Source organism: Ischnura elegans, chromosome 3, assembly GCF_921293095.1.
Source record: "Ischnura elegans chromosome 3, ioIscEleg1.1, whole genome shotgun sequence".
Taxonomy (NCBI): domain Eukaryota; kingdom Metazoa; phylum Arthropoda; class Insecta; order Odonata; family Coenagrionidae; genus Ischnura; species Ischnura elegans.
Window position 1 is genome coordinate 76,660,830 of NC_060248.1, and position 22,966 is coordinate 76,683,795.

A 22,966-nucleotide genomic window follows, 5' to 3' on the forward strand; every position below is an offset into this window, starting at 1 on the left:
TAGCCTTTTCTTTAAATTCTTACATAGCAAACCTCCCAGAAGCTCCTTTCTGTTCATGAACGCCTCCTTTGCTAATGCAATTCTCTTCCTAATAGCCTTACTACTGTATCCGTTTTCCTCTAATGTGCTGCCAAAATAGTTGAACTGCTCAACCTGCTCAAGTTTTTCACCACCCACCTTTATCGTAAGTCTGACATTCCTCGCTCGTGAGGCTTTACAAAATCTCATAACCTTGGTCTTCTTGTGATTAATCCTCATCCCATATTCCTTGCAACGCTCGTGTAACGCATCCACTAGAGCCTGAAGCCCCCTTGCTGACTGGCTAATCAACGCCTGATCATCAGCGTATCTCACTGATTTGAACATCATTCCTCCCACTTTTACTCCAGCATCTAACTCATCCCACGCTTCCCTTACCATCTCTTCAGCGTTCACATTAAAGAGCAGTGGCGATAGAGGACAGCCTTGCCTCACTCCGCGGCCCATTCTTGCCCACCCAGATTCACCGTCTGCTACCCTCACTTGCGCAGTCTGCGCCGTATACAGATTATGTATCAGTCGCCTATCCCTCCAATCTACACCTATTTTCTTTAGAATATCCATTAACTTTACCCACTTCACTCTATCAAATGCTTTCTCAAAATCCACAAAGCAAGCATACACCTCCTGGTCATATTCTATGCTCCTCTCCACCAGGGACCTCATTATCGCTATTGCGTCACGAGTTGACTTCCCTTTTCTAAAACCAAACTGATCATCGCCCAAATACTCGTTTGCCCTCACCTCCATTCGTCTGTTCAATATCCTCAGTACCACTTTCGCCACGTGAGATATTAGGCTAATAGTCCTATAGTCCCTGCATTCAACAGCTTCTTTTTCGGTAGCAGAATTAGAGCCGTCTTCACGAAATCTTCCGGCCAACACCCATCCTCATAGATCCTGCAAACTAGCTCGAAAAACCTTTTCTTACTATCCCTCCCTAGATTCTTCAGCAGCTCACACGGGATATTGTCCACGCCTACTGCTCTCCTGGCCATCATATCACGAAGTGCTTTCTCTATTTCTGAATCTAATATCCCTGGCCCAAGATTATCCTCCTCCACTTCACCTTCTTCCTCTAAAGTCAATCTCCCTGGTCTGTTCCTCCCTTCATAGGAATCCTCCACATAATCCTTCCATCTACTCTGTACCTCTTCTCGCTTGGTTAGCATCCTTCCATCTTTAGCCTTAATTTTAGGCATGGTTTGCCCTCTTTTGCCGCCCGATAGCGACTAACTTTGGCTTATAACGCGCCTACCTCTCCTTCCTTCTGAAACTTTTCCATTTCCTCACACTGTCTTTTCCACCAAGCCTCCCTTGCTCTCTTAGTTTCACGCCGTAATCAATTATTAATTTGTCTATACATTCTTTTGCCGTGTTCTGTGCCAACGTTCTTCCACTTCCTCCTCTCCTCCATTTCCCTTATCATGTTCTCCGTTATCCACGGTTTCTTTATCCTTCTACTGTCAACGTAACCAATTGACTTCTCAGCCGCTTTGACTATTCCAGTTTTAATATTATCCCAACTTTCCTCAACATTTTTTGTACATTCAATCTCCTGGTTGCTATTTTCAACAAGTTTCTGATATTCTCTCCTCATACTCCCCTTCAGAGCTTCTACATTCCATGTCTTCGCCGTCCTAACTTTCAAGTAACTAACAAGTCTTTTGAATCTGACGTTGCATTTCATAAGTACTAAGTTGTGGTCTGAATCCGCATCCGCTGCAGGGAAGCTGCACGAGTTTTTCACACTATTTCTAAACCTCTGCCTTACCATGATGTATTCTATCTGATATCTCCCAATGTCCCCAGGACTTTCCCATGTGTACCTTCGCCCTTTGTGATGATTAAACCAAGTGTTTGTAATGAATAACTTGTTTCTCCTATAAAATTCTGCTGCTTTCTCTCCCCTGTCGTTCCGAATTCCTAATCCTAATTCTCCTACTTCGTTTCCATCCCTCCCTTCCCCGACTGAAGCGTTCCAGTCCCCCATTACTACCAGATTTTTCTTACCTGGTGTTTCTTTAATTATTTCTTCGAGCTGTTCGTACACCTTATCTACTTCTTCTTCCCTATGATTGCTTGTGGGCAGGTAAACTTGAACCACCACAAGGTTGGTGGGTCGTGCCTCAATTTCTACCACAAGAATTCTATCGCTTACCTGCTCCATGCCTACCACACGCTTACCCATCTTCCCGTTTAGTACTAAAGCTACCCCTCGTTGACTTTCCTCCCCACCACTATATATAACCCTGTACCCGTCACTCCAGTAGTCCCCACTGTCCTTCCACCTAACTTCGGATAGACCCAAGATATCTATATTCCCTTTCTGCATTTCCCTTTTTATATTTTCTAGTTTACCCGCCCTCATCATTGTCCTCACATTCCACGTCCCTACATTCATTGATGCATTTTTCTTCTCCATCCTTTTGGTCTTCTTGTCCTGCTCCTCGGATGCTGCTGTTGATGCTGAAAAAGATGATGATGATATGTCTCTGCAAGGATTTCGCATGATAAGGACCCCGAGGACCTTGCCGACCTCGTTGCCACCTATGACACCCGCCCTTAAGGGCTGAGTCCCGTGATTACATCCGAGGCTAGTTTGATCTAACTCCATGTTTTCAGGGAAGAGATAGTTGGTAGGGTTTCCCACTTCGTCTGGCTCCTACCCTTTGACCTATCTGGCATGGGTGGCCCTACCGGGAATAATTGCAATTAATCCCGCCAGCGCAGCTCTAGGGGTCATAGGAACGCACAAGCCTTTCCACCGCGACAAGCTTGTAGCCCAAGGGAAAGGATGTGACTTTAAAATTTATGGACCCTTTAAAATTATGGAGAATAATTATACTAGCTAAGAATCAGCCAAAACTTTTTTTTATTCGTAAGGGAATCTTGCGGGTAGAGCTACATATTAGCTGCTGTTTGTGGTATCCCTAGTGAAGTCTGGGAACTTCCCTAATAAAATCCTTGAAGTTAAATATGGCTAAGGGCAAGAATCTCAATATTTAAGATTTTTTTCCTGGGCACAGAATGGGGATAATTTATTTATGGAGCAGAGTGAATTATTTTATGTTACTTTAATGGAAAATCTCAAACACTACATCTACATTTAATGCATGACAATACTACTGCTCTTCTGACTGCAGATAAGTTAAATGATTTAAAATATGCATTGTGAAGTAAATGAGGAGAAAAGCTCTCTCTCCAAAAAGGATAGTAGATAAGTGCCAGTTGGTGATTAATGAGTGACCAAATTTTAGAAGATGTTGAAATTCTTTTTGTTTTGTTATGTTTGCGAAGTACATACATTGGTTAAAAACCCATCAATATCATAATTTGCTCATTGTATTGTCCTAAAGGAGAAGTGCTTGACATAAATATCCTTTTGTTGATGTTTATGGTGGGAGCTGCTCTGTTTTGATTCATAAGACCTGCAATGTCAGCACAATGCTCCTGCATGACTGAGTTGTGTGCTCTTGAAGACCTCCAATAAGTTGCTCTTTTGGGAGATAGGTGGGGGTCATTGTACAGGAGGTGGCAAATGTGCATTGACCTGGTGGGTGGTCAACCCCTTCTATTTCTCAGCAAGAGGACTTAAAGTTTTTCTTTCTTCAATTATGCCTTATTTGTACTTTAGGTTAGATCTTATCTTAAAAAAAACATACTTAGTTTCTACCGCTGTCAAATAGCTCCCTGTTGTGGAGGTTTAATGATTATATAGATAATGTACTTGAGCTTTGAACAGTTGGGGCTGTAATTTGAACTCCACTAGACGCATGATATTGCATTGTTTGTGAACAGATATCATATCTGGCACCTAAGATCCTCCAACTAGCCTGAGAAGCCACAAACAGATATTGGATTCGTAGTACTTGCAGAGGACATTCTCCAGTCACTTCATTCCTCAGAGATGTTAATCATTGCATAGATCTTAAACCGTTATATAAATACATATTCAGTAATTGTAATAGTGAATAATTAAATATTTAGGAAGCATTTGGGTATCAATTTTAAGTGGATCATGGCTGTAAAATATTAGCCCCTCTCACAGTCCCAATCAGGAGTGACAATGAAAATATAAATCATTTTTTCCTTTGGCCATCCGTGGCTTCTATAGTATTACCCTACGTATGGCTTGATGGACCCAAGGTAAGTTACCTAATTTTCTTTAAGCTCCAATTTTGTATATTTGAAAAAATGGTGAAGTTCATTTTGGTACAGTGGGGAAAACGGTTTGAAAGAGAAATAACAATTCAACAGCTTTACTCAAGTGTTCATTTTTGGTCATATTGGCTGGTATCCACACCAGAAGCAGCATTTCATGCGAACATGACGCAAAGGAATCGCGATATCACATAAAGTAATGTGAACTGTGAACATTGTGTACAGCTTATTTTGATTTTATTACACCGGTTCTTTATTATACTTAATTCTTCCATCGAAAATTCCCGAATCATAATTGACGTTTATTTTCTGCCCATAGAAGTGCATTTGGTTGAAGTTTCTGCTGAGCTACCAAGGAAGTATTACATGTATAATGTAGCTGTATTGATCCATAGTATTAAATGATAGAATTCAAATGGAAAACTAGATTGGAACTTGCTTGATGATTGTCTGCTTATGCGTGATACAGAGACTTTTCTGTTGCATGGATTAAAAGAGGATTTTATTGAGATTTTCAGCATATACAATAACATAGCTTTAGAGTAGTTGCCTCATCATAGCTTAGTCAGTTTGGCACAGGTGCCCGCTACTTACAGCCTAGCGTTATTCAAGAGCTTCCCAGTATCTATTTTTGCCTTTGAAATGTCAGTTTAGCTCTAAAGAGGGCATTTTCGAAGCCGGCTATTAGTGTCGTATGTTACGTCAGGAGGTATACTCGTAAATGGTATCATTAGAATTTGTTTACGTTTTTCTTCGTCGTTTGCAGCTTTCGTGGTTGTTGACTGTTCATTGACCGGCTGGCATATCGTACCTCCCCTCAACGGCTTGCTGGTCGTAATGCACCCCCACCGCTTATCCTCTTTTTGCTGAGCACCACGCCAGCTAATTATAAACAGCTTTGGCATGAAGGGGGGTTGGCGGACTCCCCGGATCCTACCCCTTGCTACGCCACTGACTGAATGGCATTACAATTTTCACTCTTTGCATCTGGTTCCAATCAAAGTTTGAGGCCGCAAATAACGGGAAAACAAAACAGGAATTGTTCATGCCTATAGGCCAAATTTAGGTGCTACTAATACCGGGGTGTGTTGGGGTATACTATACCCACCAGGAGCGGTAGGATAAATAAATTTTAAAGATACATCGTTCAAAATGGTGAGTTTTACGGCTTTCTGAGGGATATTTTTTTCATCTTTACACTATTCTATTAGATATATCAATCCAATTAAGTAAAATGGATTAAACTTAAAAATTTCTCTGAGCTCTGGGGGGGGTTTTGTCCCCCAACCCCCCCCCCCCTCGCTGCACCACTGCATGAGACCTCTTTAAGACCTCATGTGTGAGTCCTTCATGTTGACTGGGAATATCCGCCTATGTATGCATATGTGGATTTAGTGGGGAGGCTCAGGAGTAGGTGCTCCCTCCCCCCAGCTTATAAAGTAGACAAGGTTTTTAACACTGTTATCATTACTTCGGTATTTATTAGTGTATTACGGATCCTCAATCATTTACATAATATCATATTAATAACTTTCATATCAAAATAAAGAGAAAATTATTACAGCAATTGTTAAATTTTGTTTTTAATCTCAAATATGAGAATTGTAAATTTTTAATTCTTCACAAGGGTCTGACAAGTCTTAAGACCCATCAGACCCTTGTGCCCCCACCCCCCCCTCTCAGAAAAAATCCTGGATCCGCTCCTGCATACGTATATGTATGCAATGTTAATGTGGTATGGCGACAACTCTCCTATGTGTTAAATCCGTGAATTGCTAGTACATATGTATGCGAGAATGCGTGGACGTGAGATGATAAAATAGCCCGTTCTAATTTCGTTCACCCAATTACACGCCAAAAATACAAATTATTGAAGTTCTAACGAGCGCAACTCCATGCCCCATGCAAAACAGCCTTAACACATGGAGCAGTGGAGAGTTGCTCACATTATACGACTAATAAGAGAAAAATCCTGAAAAAATACGGCAACGTCAATCGTAGTTGAATCAAGGGACTTCTATAGGGGCGGGTGAATGGATTCCGAGTTTTCTTTGAGTTTCCAAATCTTTTTTGACTCCTTCGGTCACGAATATTACTCAAGAGGATCCTTAAGTTTGACTCTCACATACCACACATTTAAATGGGTTTACAAAATTCACCACTTGCATCACTGATGGACAAATTACCCGAGTTTCTTGGAGAAACGAGGTATAATTAGGGGTGTAAACCGAAATTTATATACATGATGATTTTGATCTATCAAATTCATATCTTTTCCATGCTATTCCTTGCAATTACAAACACTACATGTACTGCAAAATATAGGGAAAAAGCAGATCACATCGCACTCATCACCACACCACGGCAATTTTTGGAAACCGATTAAAATGCGACTGAAGTGGCAACAGAAATCAGCCTTTTATGGAATGGAATTGGCCTTGCTCTATGCAGTTCCCTTCCCCTCGGTAGAGCTTTTAAGAGAAACATGTTGATGAATGGCACAGCCAAACCCAGAAAATCCATTTGTAAGATTAACCATCGAAATTTCTCGCATTAATCGCCTCTTTATGCAACATACCCTCGGACCCAAAGATTAAGAATAATTGAATCATCTAATCTGAGCCTAAATCACAACAAAAGTATTTTGAGTAATTTCGATGCTCATCTTTTTCTGTAGCGGATGCAGCCAGAACAGCGTTCGGCACTGGCTATACCACCATGACACCACTGATGGCTGTCCAATGAAAATTTATATTTCACCTGCTTTGTAGACAAGGTTTAAAAATTATTGATGAATTTCCAAACCACCGCTTGTCTACCAGGCAGTCATATCAGACTTCAGATGCACTATCCCTGAGAGGTATTGCATACTACCAAGGCGCTGGAGAAAGTACTGAGCCACCCCTCCTGAAACAATGACCTAAATCCATCCCTAAAGGGTAGTATGATTCAGGCTTCATATAAATCATTTGCTATGCACAATTTCTTCTCCCCCACTTGAAATATCTATGGGACAAATATGTCTCAAAAAAAACTTTTTTAGATGCATTGACACATCTACCTGATGGGTAACAGCTAGATGTTTAAACGTACGCAAAATGATCCAGTGGCACTTATTAACCTTGGTAAATCTGCTAAATGGTGAAGACTTACACACTTGAGGAAACCATCAAATGATTCAGCAGAATCCGCTGGGAAAAAATTCACTAAACTCTGAAATTGGTGCCATAAGGTCCTAATGATAGCTATCAATAGCAATCAAGAAAATACTTAACCCTGTGTATGGCTATACATTATTGTAAGTTATTATAGGTTTCTATAATTTACTACATACATAAATTTATTACCTTCTTTTAATCAATTATTTGAAAAAATTTATTCTATTAATTCAAATAAAAATACAGTACATGTATCATCACTATGCTTTGTAATTAAATGGCATGGATAATAAACTAATAGTTTTGTCCAATAAGACTACGCATATCCAACTTATGAAATCATACATATTTTTACACCAAGGAAGCTTTATTCTTTAGTACACAAAATGGTAAATGCCTTACTCTGGCTAACAAAGTAGGAGTGGCTTGATAATAAAATAAAATGGAAAAATGTCATATACACATACACACTATGTACCATAAGAAACTTACTAAAACACATACATGCTGGATTCCAGTGTTTGGAGAGTTCTTTTTAAAAATTTCAGCTACTCATTGTATCCATGAAATATTCCCAACTATTAGTAATTTCATGGTACAACAATAATTCACTGTTTAGCTACTACTAATGATCATTATAAAGCAACTACAGTATTTCTCCTCATTGAATTTACATTCTTGAAATATGTCCCTATCAAAAGTTTATTTTTTGTGGTAAAATAGCAAATTCACAGGGATGAAGGCTATATACCACAAAAATGCAAAGTATTTATCAATATTCCATCAAATTTTTCTTATAAAATTGGTCTGGTGAGATATGAAGATCATGGTAATATGAAAGTAATACTCAAAACTAAGCTCCTCATTGACATAATTAGTGCAATGTGTACCCCATGTTTAGAGAAAAGATTGCATATCTGGTTTATTTTATCAGGAATCTCAAAAAGGCATACAACATTCTTCCTAAAGTAACTTTTTTCTTTGGCAGTAATTTAATGAAAGCTCATTTCTAGTAGTAAAATTTGAGGATAATATTGATTTATGCCAGTTAGCCATGGAATGCAAAGTTTACATTCTTGGCTTCATAGCTAAGAATGGGTAAGCTACTGTTTTGAAAGATCTAATTATGAAAAATTCTTTCCAAACACTGATGAATTCCATAAATTATGTCCATATTTGAAAGAAAAGATACCTAATGAGAATTTTTTTGACACCACTTCAGTTCCAATACAGTTACATTTCTGTGACTGGCTTCTGAGACAGTGAAAAATAATTATTTTAATGCAGTACAATAAAAATATGAACACAACAAAAGCTTCACACATGAAACTCACTCCATATAAAGCCATATTTTTGGCTCCAACATCCACGCACACATACGTTCAATAATCCACCAAATAATTAATGCAGGCAAAGTACCAGAACTATTAATATGCCTTGAAATTTTCTGCAACACCACAACACATTTACACTGTTTTTCCCATCAAAATATGGTCATCAAGCCATGACAAATAAGATTACAACTCTACATTGATACGTTATTCAAAGTCCATGGTGTTTTTCTCTGGTATTTAAGAGTAAAGATAGTATAATACACTCAATATATTACAAAATTTCCACTACATTTCCTTTTAGTGGTTACAGTGTATTGATACGTCAAAAAGCAACAATGGCCATACAACTTATTTACATGCCACAATAAAACTTTTACATGCTTTTTTTTATAAATGCATATAATTTTATGCATAGAAACTTGTAAAAATGGTTTACAGTATTTTCATTTCAGGAAATAGACATTTTCTATGCTGGAGAGACATTGTTAATCTAGAAAAATGCGCCCAAATACAATTTTAAATGTACTCTGTGGAAGATAGATAGTTTTGTATATAATTAGTACAAAGTAACTCATGTCCTGCGGAGGTGCACAAATGCTAAAAATAAATAAAAATAAGAGGGTATGTATACATGTTTTTAATTCATTAGCTAATTGGTTAAAGGGTGGCTTCACTTGCTAACTTCATGCAAACCTCAGCTTTTACTGCAAATTAGTTTGAAATGAATGGTTTGAACGGATCTTCATCAGTTTATCTGGATCGCATCTCAAAACTCAAACATTTCCAATGGGAGTTTTTGCAAACAGACATTTAAATAATCATGACAGATCACATGAGTGAGTTAATTCAGCCTACCCTAACACAAAATAAATACCACATCAGTAACATTTACAACTAAATGTTAAGCTCTTTCATCTAGACTTCAATAGGATGGGCGTAACAGCCACTTCCAATGAGAATACTCTGACACAGTTGAGTACTTAAATTCTGGATATTTTCATGCATTGCAAATACTCTGCTCCTACCTCTATATGTGAGCAGAATTTGTGGAAATCAAATAGTCTCTCCCACAAGTAAACCAATGCCTTCAATTATTCCTGCTACTGGTAAGAATGATTTCATTTTTTTACTAAAAGATCTGCTCCCACTAGGTAGTCACTTAAACAGTAGCAACATCGTAAATGCTATCCATTTTGGCTTTTTTATTCATAGTTCCAATAGCAACTCATTTTGTATGGCTTAATATCTATAAATAATACCAGAACTCTAGAGTTTCACTTTCATAAGGTCTTAGCAATGTCCATCGCATTCTTCAAAACACCATAATGAGGTATATTCCAAAGCAAAAAGTCACTGATATTACCATTTCCATATCTAATTGGTCAAACATATTGTAAACGTTATGCTTTATGGGTGATGATGTCAGACAATAGTTTTTCTCTTCTGTCAAACTATCTTCCAGAAAGACAATACATATCTATAATTCTTTGAAATAAGATTTTATAGTTCTTTCATATCTGCAATAGTAAATCATAGCTTAATACTAGAAAAGGTTTTATCAATCCTCTTTTGCATAAAGGGTACTTCTTTTAAAGTCATCACAGAAGGGCCAATATTAATTTAAGAATAGGGCCCATTTCTTTATTCATACACTTCACTACATTCATTGTAATACTTGCACTCCTAACCGTCACTCACTTTCCCAGCTTGTGTCCATAAACTTTGTCTTGAAATGTGTAACTATATTTTTTCTTCGGTTCTTTTGTTGATTGTAACTGAGCACAATTCGCTAGCCATGCTGGCTACTCTTCATCCCTATAGTATCATCTGAACTCAGCATCTGAATGAAAATCAGTCAATCCATAAAACTATGGGATTTGTTTTCACTTTCTTCTTTGCTCAATCAACGATACAGTATCATTATGCCCCCTTTTTTCATGGTTTAAGTGCCTGAAAAATGTAGAGAAAAGTCAAAAGCTTTAAAAAAAATTTATTATAAACCAAAAGAGCATTTAGCGGCAGCAAAAAGAACTTAAATATATGATTTATTAATATTCTAGCAAATAAATCTGATACAAAGTCAAGTTCTGATAAATTTACAAGCATGCAAATTCAAATGCTTAAAAAACCACGGTTGTTCACTGAGGGTGGATAAGTTAAATTGAGCAGGGATAAAAAGCTGCCTCTCAGACGTCATTGTATCTCTAGCCATTCAGCTGCGGTAGCTATATGGTAAAAATCTGCCAAGGAGAGGAGAGCTTTTTATCTGCTCAGAGGGAAAGAGCAGGTAAAAGACCCTTGTAATCCCCTCCCGACTCTTTTCCCAGAAGGCCTTGCAGGAAGTACCCCACCCACTAAGGAGTTTTGGATGATTTGGAGAAATTATTTCACTGACCAAGCTCTACGAAACATATAGGTACCACTGAATTTGGGCATAATTTTCTATTTGAACTGAAACCAAATAGCAAGGAAATTACTGACAGTTGATATTTACCAACATTGGCTAAAAATCTTATACGCATCTAACTTCTCACATACAATCACTGGAGCAAATTGAGAGGATAATGGAAGGTCAGGCTAGTACCTCATACCAGTGGCGCAGCAAGGGGGTTTTAAAGCCCCCCAGAACACAGAGAAATTTTAAAATATTATCCATTTTACGTAATTGGATAAATACATATTATGTACTTATAGAATAGTGCAAGGATTTATAAAATATCCCTCAGAAAGCCATAAAACCACTTTGAACCATTTATCTTAAAAATTTTCTGGGGGAGGGCACCTGTACCTCCCATATTCCAAACCCCCCCTCCCCACTTAGTTCTTAGCCGCACGCCTGCGTCATGGGAATGGAATATGACCACTAACAACCACTGGAAGGGACCAGTTTAGTTAAAAAGGAAGGGTTGCCAATTATCCCATTCATGAAAGAAAGCGTTTGTGTCATAATGATAAGAATAGTCTGAGAGAGAAGGGAAGAAGAGATGACCATATATTCCTATACGTTTTTCCTACAGCCACCAGTATGCTTGTGCATGCACATTTCCCCCAGCTGAAGGGTTAACTCAGAACTTTTGCACAAAGACAAATGTTAACGGTTTAAAAAAGACATATGTAAACAAAAATATACATATCCTAATTACAGGAAAGCAGTTTTAGGAAATCTTTATGGAAGAAAGGCTAGGTTATCATACTCAATCTGCACCATTATGAGATGGCTTTGAAGGTAGCCATACTCTGACCAACCAAAAAAAAAAATGATTTCAATCAAATATCGACAATAAGTAAATAGTATCAATGTCATGTACTTCATCCATCAATACATTTCAAGTTACTGGGAAAGCTTTCATTGCAGTAAAAGAGTGAATGTTTCTTAGGATGTTTGTACTTCAAGGCAACATATGCCTAGCATATCACCACATCTTCCCCGGCTATAGTAAAAGCACTTTTTGCATTCCTGATTTTCACATATTGCCCTTTTCTCACAACTTTGTGAGTCCAGCCAATTGTAATTTCTTTTCCTCAAACACTTATTTCAGCTTCTTAAACTTTTTCCAGGTATTAGAAAAAAAGAAGGGGCTTGATGCATTACATATCCCTGATAATACCTCAATAAAATAATCTTCCAACACCATCCAAAGTTTAATGACTCCCTTGATGAAACAATGCACACAGGTGGGCATAATTAACATTAGTATTAAAGTATTCACAGATTATTTTTATGCTTGAGCAATTATTTCAATATAATAGGCAGAAACTTACTTTAATAGCACTTGGATCCTCCAGTCCTCGAGCAAGAGCATTTTCGAACAATGTCCACATCCCGGGTGTACCTTGTTCCGTCATTGCAAATAAGACGGACTTTTCGGCGTTTTGTCTTTCGAGGGCGGCAGCATCCCCCACTGCTTCCACCACCACAGCTTCCTTCGCACCGAGCCATTTTCACAGGCTTTCTGGAGCGGCATCCATTCTCAGCATAATACTCTCTTGTTTGCTCTTTGCGACATGTTGGGGCTGTCGTGAGAAATGAAATAAGAAATGAAAATAATGAGATAACTACATAAAATCAATGAATGAGAGGATTAGTTAAAATATATTCATATTTTAAACAAATTATCCTTCAAACAATAAGAACCATTTCAAACATCACACGTAAAAGTTTTCATGAATTTTAAATGAATTATAAATAAAGTAAAAGAAAATGTATCCATGTTTAATTCACAATATGTGATTTAAAACCTTTATATCGTAATTACTTACTTTTAGAATAACTATCATTGCAATAAAAATATTATAGTCAATGGTATCATGCATGATCAGTTTTATGACAAAGGTGAAATAAAAAAATAAGTATGTATCATTTCTATTATAAAATTTTGCTTTCCTGATTTTATTATCTCATTTTCTGCAGCTCATGGGAATAAACAGACTTGGCTTTAAGTTAACGATAATGGAGTTAATCATAATATTTAGACACTCACTCAAAGCTGCATCATGAAAATAAAAAGCACATAACACATTTTATTCTTCAGTCATTGTAAAAAAGGATAATGGAAATATCAAAATGCAACACAATGAAAAAAATTATGATCACTCATGCATATTTTCACAGTTTAGTTAGGACATTAATTCATGCAGTTTTAAAGCAAGTGCAAAATTAGTACATATGTGTTGAATATTCTCCAGGTATTGATGCCTTGTCTCCATAAATTGGTCCTTCTTGAACACCATTACTTTAGATATTCCAATAGCTTCAGTGAAAGATTCTCTTTTTGAATCAATTGAAAACATTATAAAAGGAGCAAAATCAGTTACATCTTAGTGTTACACAAATGAATTGTCCTACATCAATCAAAGGTACTGTAAACATTGAAAATAATGAACCAAATTTAATCCCCAGAAGTCCTTCCAACTTAACATATACATACTTTAAACAGTCCTAACAGGTGGAACCTTTCAGCTATTCTTTCTTCTTGAAATCAAACAAAAAAAATCTTCTTCACCCTGCAAAGTATTCCAAAACTAAGTAAACAAAAGTATTTAGAGAATACTGGAAATTAATGAGATGAATCAACACTCTTTGCAGTAAATCCTTTGCGATTAAACCCAAAAGACAAAAGTGCATTCCTTCCGGGCAACTTCACCTCCCCATCCTAAAACCTGCCAAACCTTCCTCCCATGCTGTACCATCAAGAAGATCTGTACTCCGTGCTATTAGTCAAAGCTGTGCATGGCTAGTGATAAGGGGGAGGTGTGGCATCATAAGAGAAGGTAGGGACAAACCTTTCTCACAGTAGCGACCACTCCAACCGCTGCGGCACCTGCAAGTGTAGCCACCATTCCCCCCTCTGCCACCACCTCCCCCGTCCCTACCACGACCACCACCCCCTCTGGTGCCCTGCTGGGAAACGCACGTCCCTCGCTGGCAGCGGTGCTTGCCCGTCAGGCAAATGTCCTCTTTATTCCTACCCTTGCCCCCCTTCCGGCTCACCACCCCCCCCTACCGCCCCGCCCCCCTCCCTCACCCTCGCCCCACCCTTCCCCCTGTCACCCAACCCACCTCCTCCTCCTCCTCCGCTGCCACGGCTCCCGCTCCCACCATGGGCTGATGCCGCGGCCATGCCGGGGTACCGCTGCTCCTCCATGTCGGCGGTCCGCGGGAGGGGCTCTGGCTCTTGGCCCTTCCTCGGCTGCATCTCCTCCTCCTCCTCATCAGCCCATGGGTCTCCGTCCTCCCCGATCACCAGCTCGTGGGGCTGGTGGTAGTGGTGGAGGGACTGCGAGGGGCTCGAGTAGGTGGACGTGTGGTGCTGGTGGTTGGGGGACGAGCAGCCAGGGGTCACCTTCACCTGCCTCGCTGCGTTCTGGAAGTCCACCAGCTTGTGGTTGACCCACAGTTGGCGAAGGCAGCCTAAAAAAGGGGAAAAAATAGGTTTTTCACTGAACAGAACAATTATGTTCAATGCTGCCAACTGGGTTAGGATTCTCCGGGTTCAATAATAAGAAAATGTAGAGGTAGTAAATTATTAGACAATGGCTAGTCTTAAAGCCTGTTTACACGGTACATTAACACGTTAATATCTAAATGTATGACCGCGAGAATGAACCCCAAAATGCACCGTGTAACCACTCAACTTGTGCGAATGCATGCACACAAAATAGAACCTGTTCTAATTTGGTTCATGCATTCATACATGTTCTGTTCCGGTCCATAAAAATCATTCACGCAAACAGACATTAACTCGTACGTGTTAATGTATCGTGTAAACAGGCCTATAAACTACATTCTGATCATTAATATATATATATAAATTTTTTATTATGATATGTGAGGATGTGAATATTATGTATAAAGATTATGTAAAGGTAATAATAGAATTTGTCTTACCATTGAAGCTTGTAAGGTTTCTCAGATGCCAATTTGAAAGGGCTAATTTGCCAGGCGGATCAACAGGTATTCCACCAATGTAGAGGGGTGTGGATAGGCGCAAGTATTCTCTTTCTCCCTCATTGATTATACTTCGAGCTGGCCCTCCATCCACTCTCATTGTGAAATTCTTTTTGATAGACAAAAGCTCGGCAGTATGCCATCTCCCATCACTGACAGTTTCATAGCTAAAATAAGAATGTAAGAAATTCTTGAGCTAAATGTAACACATTAAATTCATATAATAACTAATTCATTGTAACTGAGAAAAAGTAATAACTCTATGTAAATACAACTTTGATTTTACATAAAAAGTTATTTAAGAAAAAACAATATATTTATTTACTTATTTCAAAATCAAGGAAAGAGACAACAATTTACCTGAATATGGTGGATACTGGATAATTTCCAACATCATAACTAACTCTAATGCGGCCATGGAAAAGCTCAACTGCAATATGCTGATCTTCAGAGCCATCATATAAAAGAACGCCATCTGGCTGCCTTGTAGCAAATGTTAGAGTCAAATTGGCCTCAGGTCGGGTGCTAAGTGGTTCCAACTCAGCCCAGGAGTTGTTGTGCAAAAAGCGAAGGCTAGTCAAGTACTCACAACGCTTTCCTGTAAAATTGGTGGGTGTTAAGGGCAACAGAGTCCAAGGATTCCAATCAGAGCAGTACATATAAAATATTGCAGACAATGAGTACGTAAAGGCCTTTATGGAATGGAGACTTATCATTTGTCATTAATATGGGAGTAATAAGGACTACTGAGGAATAACTATACTAATAATAATATTTTTGTACTCCTGATAATGACACAGAAAGTGTCAAAACCCATTGGATTAATAAATGTAGCATAGAAAATTACTAAGTACTTATAACTTTCATCGTCATGACGAAATTCCACAAATATGAGCTAGAAGTGATTGAATCAATTTCATTTGTCAGTGTTTGTAGCTGCCACGCAAGTAGTTTTATCAAACTAAGGAAAAATCTCCACTTGATTTTACTCCAGAAGCTGACAAATTCATGGGGTAAGGATTATCATAGAATAAGGCCACAATTTTGAGGATAAAAAATTTTAATTTACTCACCAGAATAGCCAGGAGCACATTTACAGACATAATCCATTGATCCTTGAGGCTGGAAGCATATACCATGCTCACAGTCATGATGTTGACAGGGAGAAGTTTGTGGGTAAAGCATTGAAACCATTGGGGTGACTTCACAGAATTTTCCTACAAAATCTCCAGCGCATCTACAAGTGTACGAGTTCACTCCATCGATGCAAGTAGCACCATTCTGCAAGAAAAATTAGAATAGTATAGAAAAATGTATTTTGGAAGGATTTTTCACATGATACTTATTTACACAGCATTCCAATTTGAAGATAGATGGAATAATTGAATGTAATTATGAATAGAAACAAAAAAAAATATCTTGAACTCAGGTCAGTTCTGAGTGAATTCTCACCTGGCAAAGGTGTGCCTGGCAGTCATCAACATTCACAGAGCAGTTTTGTCCGGTGTAGCCAGGAGTGCACTCACATGTATAGAAACTTGTATTATCCACACATCTGGCACCATTTTTACAAGGATCAAATTCCTTAGTGCAGAAAGGTATCTTCTTCTCACAATATTCACCTAAAATAAGTTTTATTGAACCCACAATTAAGATAAAATTTGAAATAATAATTGAAAGTCATTTGCAAAAATTATTATCATCAAAAATAAGACTGATTAACTAATTAAATCAACCAAAATTCAATAAAAGGTTCAAAGAGAAATGTTTATCACAGGTTTCATTTAATTCCATAGAGCATGCCATGGTAAACTCTCTTTCTAATTATTGAAAAAAGGTAAAATTTTAGGGTTTGGCGGTATTTTATTGAAAGCCAAGCCATATAAGTGACACTGAAAGCCTAATTTTTTGGATAAAGATGTATTATAGATATTAATAGAAAAATGAAACCTATACAAATCATCATTTTATTCATTAAGAAAAATTAAATACTGCTGGTTACATAATCCCATCCATTGTCATAATATCCCATAAATTAATTCAACTGTGAAAAATATCATCATTCTTTTCAATTACTAAATTTAATAAATTTGCATTGAAAAATATATTGCTTGACATTTCAATCATTCACAAAATTATTCATCAATAAATTCCAGCAAATACTTTCAATTGTAGATAGCTGCTTCACACTAAAAATGCCAACAATTGTATCCTGACAATTTTTATGTTAAAAATTTCTCAATTTTTATTGGCTATGTTTTGATCGTTTATAACAGCAATTAAAACATTTACCCATATATCCAGCAGGACAGATGCACTGGTATGCTTGCACTAAGTCAAGGCAGGTAGCATTATTTTCACATTTATTCCCTTCACAGTCATCAATATTTGTTTCACAACGATCTCCAGTGAAACCATTAGGGCAGTGGCAGCTGAAAATCGAAAAGAAATTCCACAACTAAAATAAATATTGTAATTATAGACCGATAAATATACAAAAATCTGGAATAACCATTTGAATTTGGTTAAGTTCAATATTAGCAAAGGTCTTACCTGAATCTACCTTCCTCTAACACTTTGCAAGTACCAGAATTTCGGCAAGGATTTCCATAGCAGGCATCAATGAGATGTTGACAATGTCGGCCATGATATCCTGGTGAGCATTCACATTCATATTGTCGATTTGGTAAGGGGTGGCATGTAGCACCATTGGAACAAGGGAAAGTGAAGCATGCATCGCACTTAGCCAGTACTTCGATTCCAACTTTTCCTGAACCAAAAAAGAATCAGTTTAATAAACAAAAAATGAGAAATAATGCAGTTTAACTCACCAAATTTATAATAAAAAGTCAAAATAATAAAATTAATTATTTGATGATTATTTTTTGCATTCAGCATAAGTACAATGGCACATGAGTATGAATGAATACGGTTAATAGGAGATAGTTTGCAGCAGTGGTGTAACTACGTACATATATGCTGTGGGGGGGATGGAGGATTCTGGGGGGCGACCTCAATCCCCCAAGCAACAGGAAAATATTTGAAAAATAACATGCCTGGTAACATTTTACATCATTTTGGGACTCAAAATTTGGGTTTTACTCATAATTCCGCGGGAAATCATCACAGCAGGGAAAACATTAGTATACTGTAATATTCTCTCAGCCTTTAGGGGGGGATCTATCCCCTCATCCCCCCATAGTTACGCCACTGGATTGCAGAGATGACATATTAAACTATTTTCATAATTTAAAAACTGAAGACATTTAGCATTTCCTTACCTTTACATACAAAAGCTGAGGGAGGTGTGGTTAATAGAAGTTTGTCCCTCATTGAGTGAGGTTCAAGACATCTAGCAATCCCTGGCTCCACATAATCCCTCTTCACCCAGTTTGCTAACCAGCGTAAATGACAGTCACAGAAAAATGGATTGGAACCCATAGCCCTAAAAATAATGGCAAATAACAAAATTAATGCGTGTTTATGGAAAAATTGATTTAATGCCAGCTAGATAAGTTCTGGAACCGTAACTTACAAATGTGTTATTGACTGAAGATCATTAAATGTCCCATTAGGAATCATAGAGATGTCATTTCCATGCAGCGATCTGAAATATAAATTAAATTAAGGCACAGTATAATCAAAAAACCATATTTTTGATACATCAATAAATTTCAAATGCTACACTTACATGATTCTCAAAGCCTTGAGTCCAGCTAAAGCATCACGTTGTATGCATTGAAGCTTGTTATAGCTGATAATTCTGAAATATTAATGAAAAATTATTAGAAATGAAACCAAGAATGCGAAGAAATAAGTCACCAATCACTAAAACAACGATACTTACAATGTCGACAATCTGGTCAAATTAGCAAAGGTGAAGTTGGAGAGCATTGATATTTGGTTGTTACTTAGATCTCTGAAAAATGTATAAGGTTTGAGTTACTCAAAATCCTATTCCTAAGAACTGTCATGAGATAAAATGAAAAACACTGGAATATTACTTACAATCTGGTTAGAGATGTGAGGTGACTTATTCTCTCTGGCTGAATTTGCTGTATCTCGTTGACATCGAGATATCTGAAATGAAAGATGAATTGTTTACCATTGAGACTAGAAAATTCGACTTCACCAGTCTGTAGCTGAGAGGAAAGAACTTTTAGCAAGAAAAATATATTTAAAAAAATAAAAATATCTGGATATTATAATTCCTTGAGTTTTGTTTTCATAAAGATGAAAAAGTAACAAAAAAATCAATGAAGTTATATTTGAATGTATATAGAGCTGGTTTTTTAATACTGTATTATTAGAATTCATTTCAAAATGTAGCCTACATCATTTCATCGTATTAGAATGTAGCACTTAAAACTGGAGTGAAATCCTAAGGACGATGAATGTAAGAGTGCTAAAATGTACCCACTTCATAAAACAGATTAACAGATGTTCATCAGAGCAAGTGAGGTGACCTAAAGAAGGAAAATCCTCAAAACAAATGATTTTTTGCAATGGTTGGTTAATATGGAAAAGTAAGCAGTGTTTAGTCTTTCGTAACAGCCGCGCTTTAGTATTAATTTTCACAGCGATAAATTTGTTTGTAGCTACGGATCCATTTTTTCGCAAATGCCATTTGGGTTGCATACCTCTCAGGAAGGCTCGGGACAGAAATAGACAAGTTCATAAGCTAGGAGAGTTGGGAGTGAATTAAGTCTGAAGTCCCGATCGGACTAATTTAAACATTGTTTCGCAAAACGTACCATTTAAAGAAGGGTTGGTGAACGGAAGCACATATGTCAAATTTTGCAAGCTATTCTTCCAGCTGTAATCCTGGAAATGGCTATCATGCACCACCCGCTTATTGCAAGTAATCGAAGTTTACGTCCACTTTACAACGAAGATTAACAGAAAATCGATATTTTACTATTATTTCAACCATCAACTCGTTTTATGAAAGTTATTTTCCATCAGAGTGAAGAGCACGAAGAAGATTTTGCGCAGCAGAAAAATTAGCATTCGTCGAGGGTTTCGTAAGATAGGGTCCCAGGACAAAAGAGGTCAGGCCCGCAGTACGGGCTAATCATGGCCAAAATCGCTCTCAATTCTGCAACACAAGGAGGTAAAATTTTTTGAAAAAAGAAAATGACAAAAGAATTGGAGAGGAATGAAAATAGCATATGTTTTTGGCATAAATGCATGCACGCGAAGTTGGTGGAAAACGATAGAAGCACGATCGTAATAATTGACCTAGCGTAGCAGCCACTTTCCTTCCCTAATCTCAGAAATTCAATCCGATTATGTTCGATGGCTGACATTGGGTTTACTTCCTAATACTAGAGTTTTCTTTACTTTGAATCTCTCGATTCTCAAAATTATGTACGACCAACGGTGGGAATGATACCCATTGATAATCACCAAGAACTCCTAAAGCGCGTTTACAAATATTCATTAGCAGTGAGAGTGAGAATTTCTGTGATGGAAATCATTTATGTTTAGTATGAAAATTTCAACTTTTGGAGGTACTTTACAATCTGATTGATGAAGCCAAGAAATACTTCTACTTTAATTTATGCCTTTTTCAATGACAAATAAGATGATTTACGATGGCATTTGGTTACAATGGGTGTGCTTCATATGGAGTTATTTATTCAATTTATCAGCACTAGTTACGAAGAATATTAACTATAAATACTTGGCACAAAGAACTAGTATCACTTTATGAAATACAAAATCAAAATAAGTCAACGAGATAAAAAGTGATTCAGGTTCGATCAGCTATCGGAATTTCAATATCGAGAGGGCACTCATGAAGTTAATTACTTTACAGTTTTACACTTTGTACTTACAGTTCAGTGGTGTCCTCTGGAATTCCTTTCGGAATCTCTTTCAACCTGGATCTGCTGCAACGGACGACGGTACCAGTGCACGAGCATTTTGGTGGACAGTAGTCATCGCCCAAGCAGCCATGGTCATTTTCATCTGAAGGAAAGAATATTGCCATTAATGTCACTTTGACCTCTTCGTAAAATTAACAAACTCATTGGATAAAAGATGACTTTTCAGTATAAATAAAAAACAAAATCTCTGTGAATGGAAGAAAAATATTCCATAGAAATTTAATTTTACCATATCCTTTGCCACAGGCTTAAACATATGAAATAAAAATACGAGACAGGAGGAAAATATAAAAAGCTAAATTTAAACAGATTATTGTGATTAATAATTTAGTTAGGCACATGCTTATCCGAAGAAGTCATTCCAACTTGAGTTGGTTCGAGAATTTAAAGAATGGAGATTGACGATGAGGATTAAAGAAAATGAGGGAATTCAAGACACACATGACAAAAAAATACGAGAATCGTACAAATATGGGCATAATGCTTCGATTTCCAGCTTTTAAAAGTTCTGTCTACATTTTAGGCTACAGAGCATATTGCGGGGATGGCCAAAAACTCTAGTGAATACCTGCAAAATATTTCCATTAAAATGGAAAGATGCATTAAAACGACGTAAACCATAACATTCAACGTCCTTTTTCACTGATATTTACGTGAAAACTCGTTTTAACGTATTAGGATGCTAAACTTAGTTTATAATTCTCTTCAGAGACTACAGTAATACATAAAGACTACTTAACAGAATTTAAAAAAAATCAATTATTCGATTTCAGCTTACTTTGATACTTACTTGAGCACTTGAACTCATGTGACGGCAACTCATGGATTGGGACATCCTTCACACGTGTTGGACTATGGCATCGAGCTGGAGGGATGACTGGGCCAAGAGGCAGAGCAGTCAAAGATGTGGAAGGACTTGAATATAGCTGCAAGTCTCGTTTGCGTAGCCAATCAGCAAGCCAAGAGAGGTGGCAATTGCAGTTGAATGGATTTGAAGCCAGGTTTCTGCGAGAAATGAAAATAGTTTCATGCTTATACCCTAAGCAAGATTTGAAATACATTTTACATTGATTGAAATGAGAGTATGTTAAATATGAATGTTTTCAGCAATGGTTGGATACTTACAGTGACTTCAGAGAGGTCAACGGGTCAAATGATCCAGGCATCACGCAAGTAATTTGATTGTCAAATAAGGACCTGTAAATTTTCAAAATAACATTATTTGACACCGTTACTTTAGAAATAAATGCAAAAGAAAATGCATTATTCTTTATTATAGCAGTAAAAATAAAATTGAAAAAATTAAAACTGAAAAATACGCTCTTTTATAATAATTTAAAACGAAGAATGAAATATTGTAAAGGACCAGAGAAGTTAATGAAATCAGAAAAATAAGTGTACATTAATAAGAAGTCAATTTTGATTAAGTATTCAATTTGTTTTTAAACTTAATTTTTTGTTCAACTTTACTTTCTTTTCGAGAGGAAATTATTCTTTAAATTGCTATAAATTCTCATACTTTATACACTAAAATAAAACAACAATGCAAAATAACTTGTGAAATAAATCCATGCTAAAGAGAAATATCATTATGTGGAGTACATATTATATAGAAAGAACTATCACCATACCTAATAGTAAGGAACGCAAAGGTTACATATCACTAATAGTGATTATGAGGAAGATACAGAAAGACTAATTTTGAACTTGAAAATAAAAGCGCCTTGACAGGCGAATGAAATTTTATAATCGAAAATTAATACAAGATCGCCTGCGATAAAAATACTTACAGTGACTTAAGGTTAGTCAGTCCCAAAAACATTTTATTGTGTATTTCCCGTATCAGATTCTCAGCCAACACCCTGAAATAAGATATTAATATTTGAGCATTGCATACTTAATGAAATTATAATAAAAATGACAGACATTGAT

General features: G+C 37.0%; 1 protein-coding gene across 4 annotated transcripts in view; it reads right to left on the reverse strand.

The window, feature by feature from the left end:
• Positions 1–7,564: 7,564 nt before the first annotated feature.
• The window catches only part of LOC124156038 (protein slit), a 500,940-nt gene continuing 485,538 nt past the window's right edge, over positions 7,565–22,966 (reverse strand). For 2 of the 4 annotated variants that reach the window (XM_046530336.1, XM_046530335.1), the window contains exons 16-33: positions 22,825–22,896; positions 22,160–22,231; positions 21,825–22,039; positions 20,984–21,116; positions 19,152–19,223; positions 18,991–19,062; positions 18,835–18,906; positions 18,679–18,750; positions 18,425–18,588; positions 17,697–17,913; positions 17,436–17,575; positions 16,596–16,765; positions 16,217–16,424; positions 15,504–15,741; positions 15,084–15,310; positions 14,256–14,606; positions 12,458–12,709; positions 7,565–10,645 (exon numbers count right to left, since the gene is read on the reverse strand). In XM_046530336.1, coding sequence (XP_046386292.1) covers positions 12,459–12,709; positions 14,256–14,606; positions 15,084–15,310; positions 15,504–15,741; positions 16,217–16,424; positions 16,596–16,765; positions 17,436–17,575; positions 17,697–17,913; positions 18,425–18,588; positions 18,679–18,750; positions 18,835–18,906; positions 18,991–19,062; positions 19,152–19,223; positions 20,984–21,116; positions 21,825–22,039; positions 22,160–22,231; positions 22,825–22,896 — 2,746 coding nt within the window. In that variant the 3' untranslated portion in view covers positions 7,565–10,645; position 12,458. Of the gene's footprint in view, positions 10,646–12,457; positions 12,710–14,255; positions 14,607–15,083; positions 15,311–15,503; positions 15,742–16,216; positions 16,425–16,595; positions 16,766–17,435; positions 17,576–17,696; positions 17,914–18,424; positions 18,589–18,678; positions 18,751–18,834; positions 18,907–18,990; positions 19,063–19,151; positions 19,224–20,983; positions 21,117–21,812; positions 22,040–22,159; positions 22,232–22,824; positions 22,897–22,966 lie in introns of all 4 variants that reach the window. The other 2 variants (XM_046530334.1, XM_046530333.1) reach the window with 1 other exon arrangement.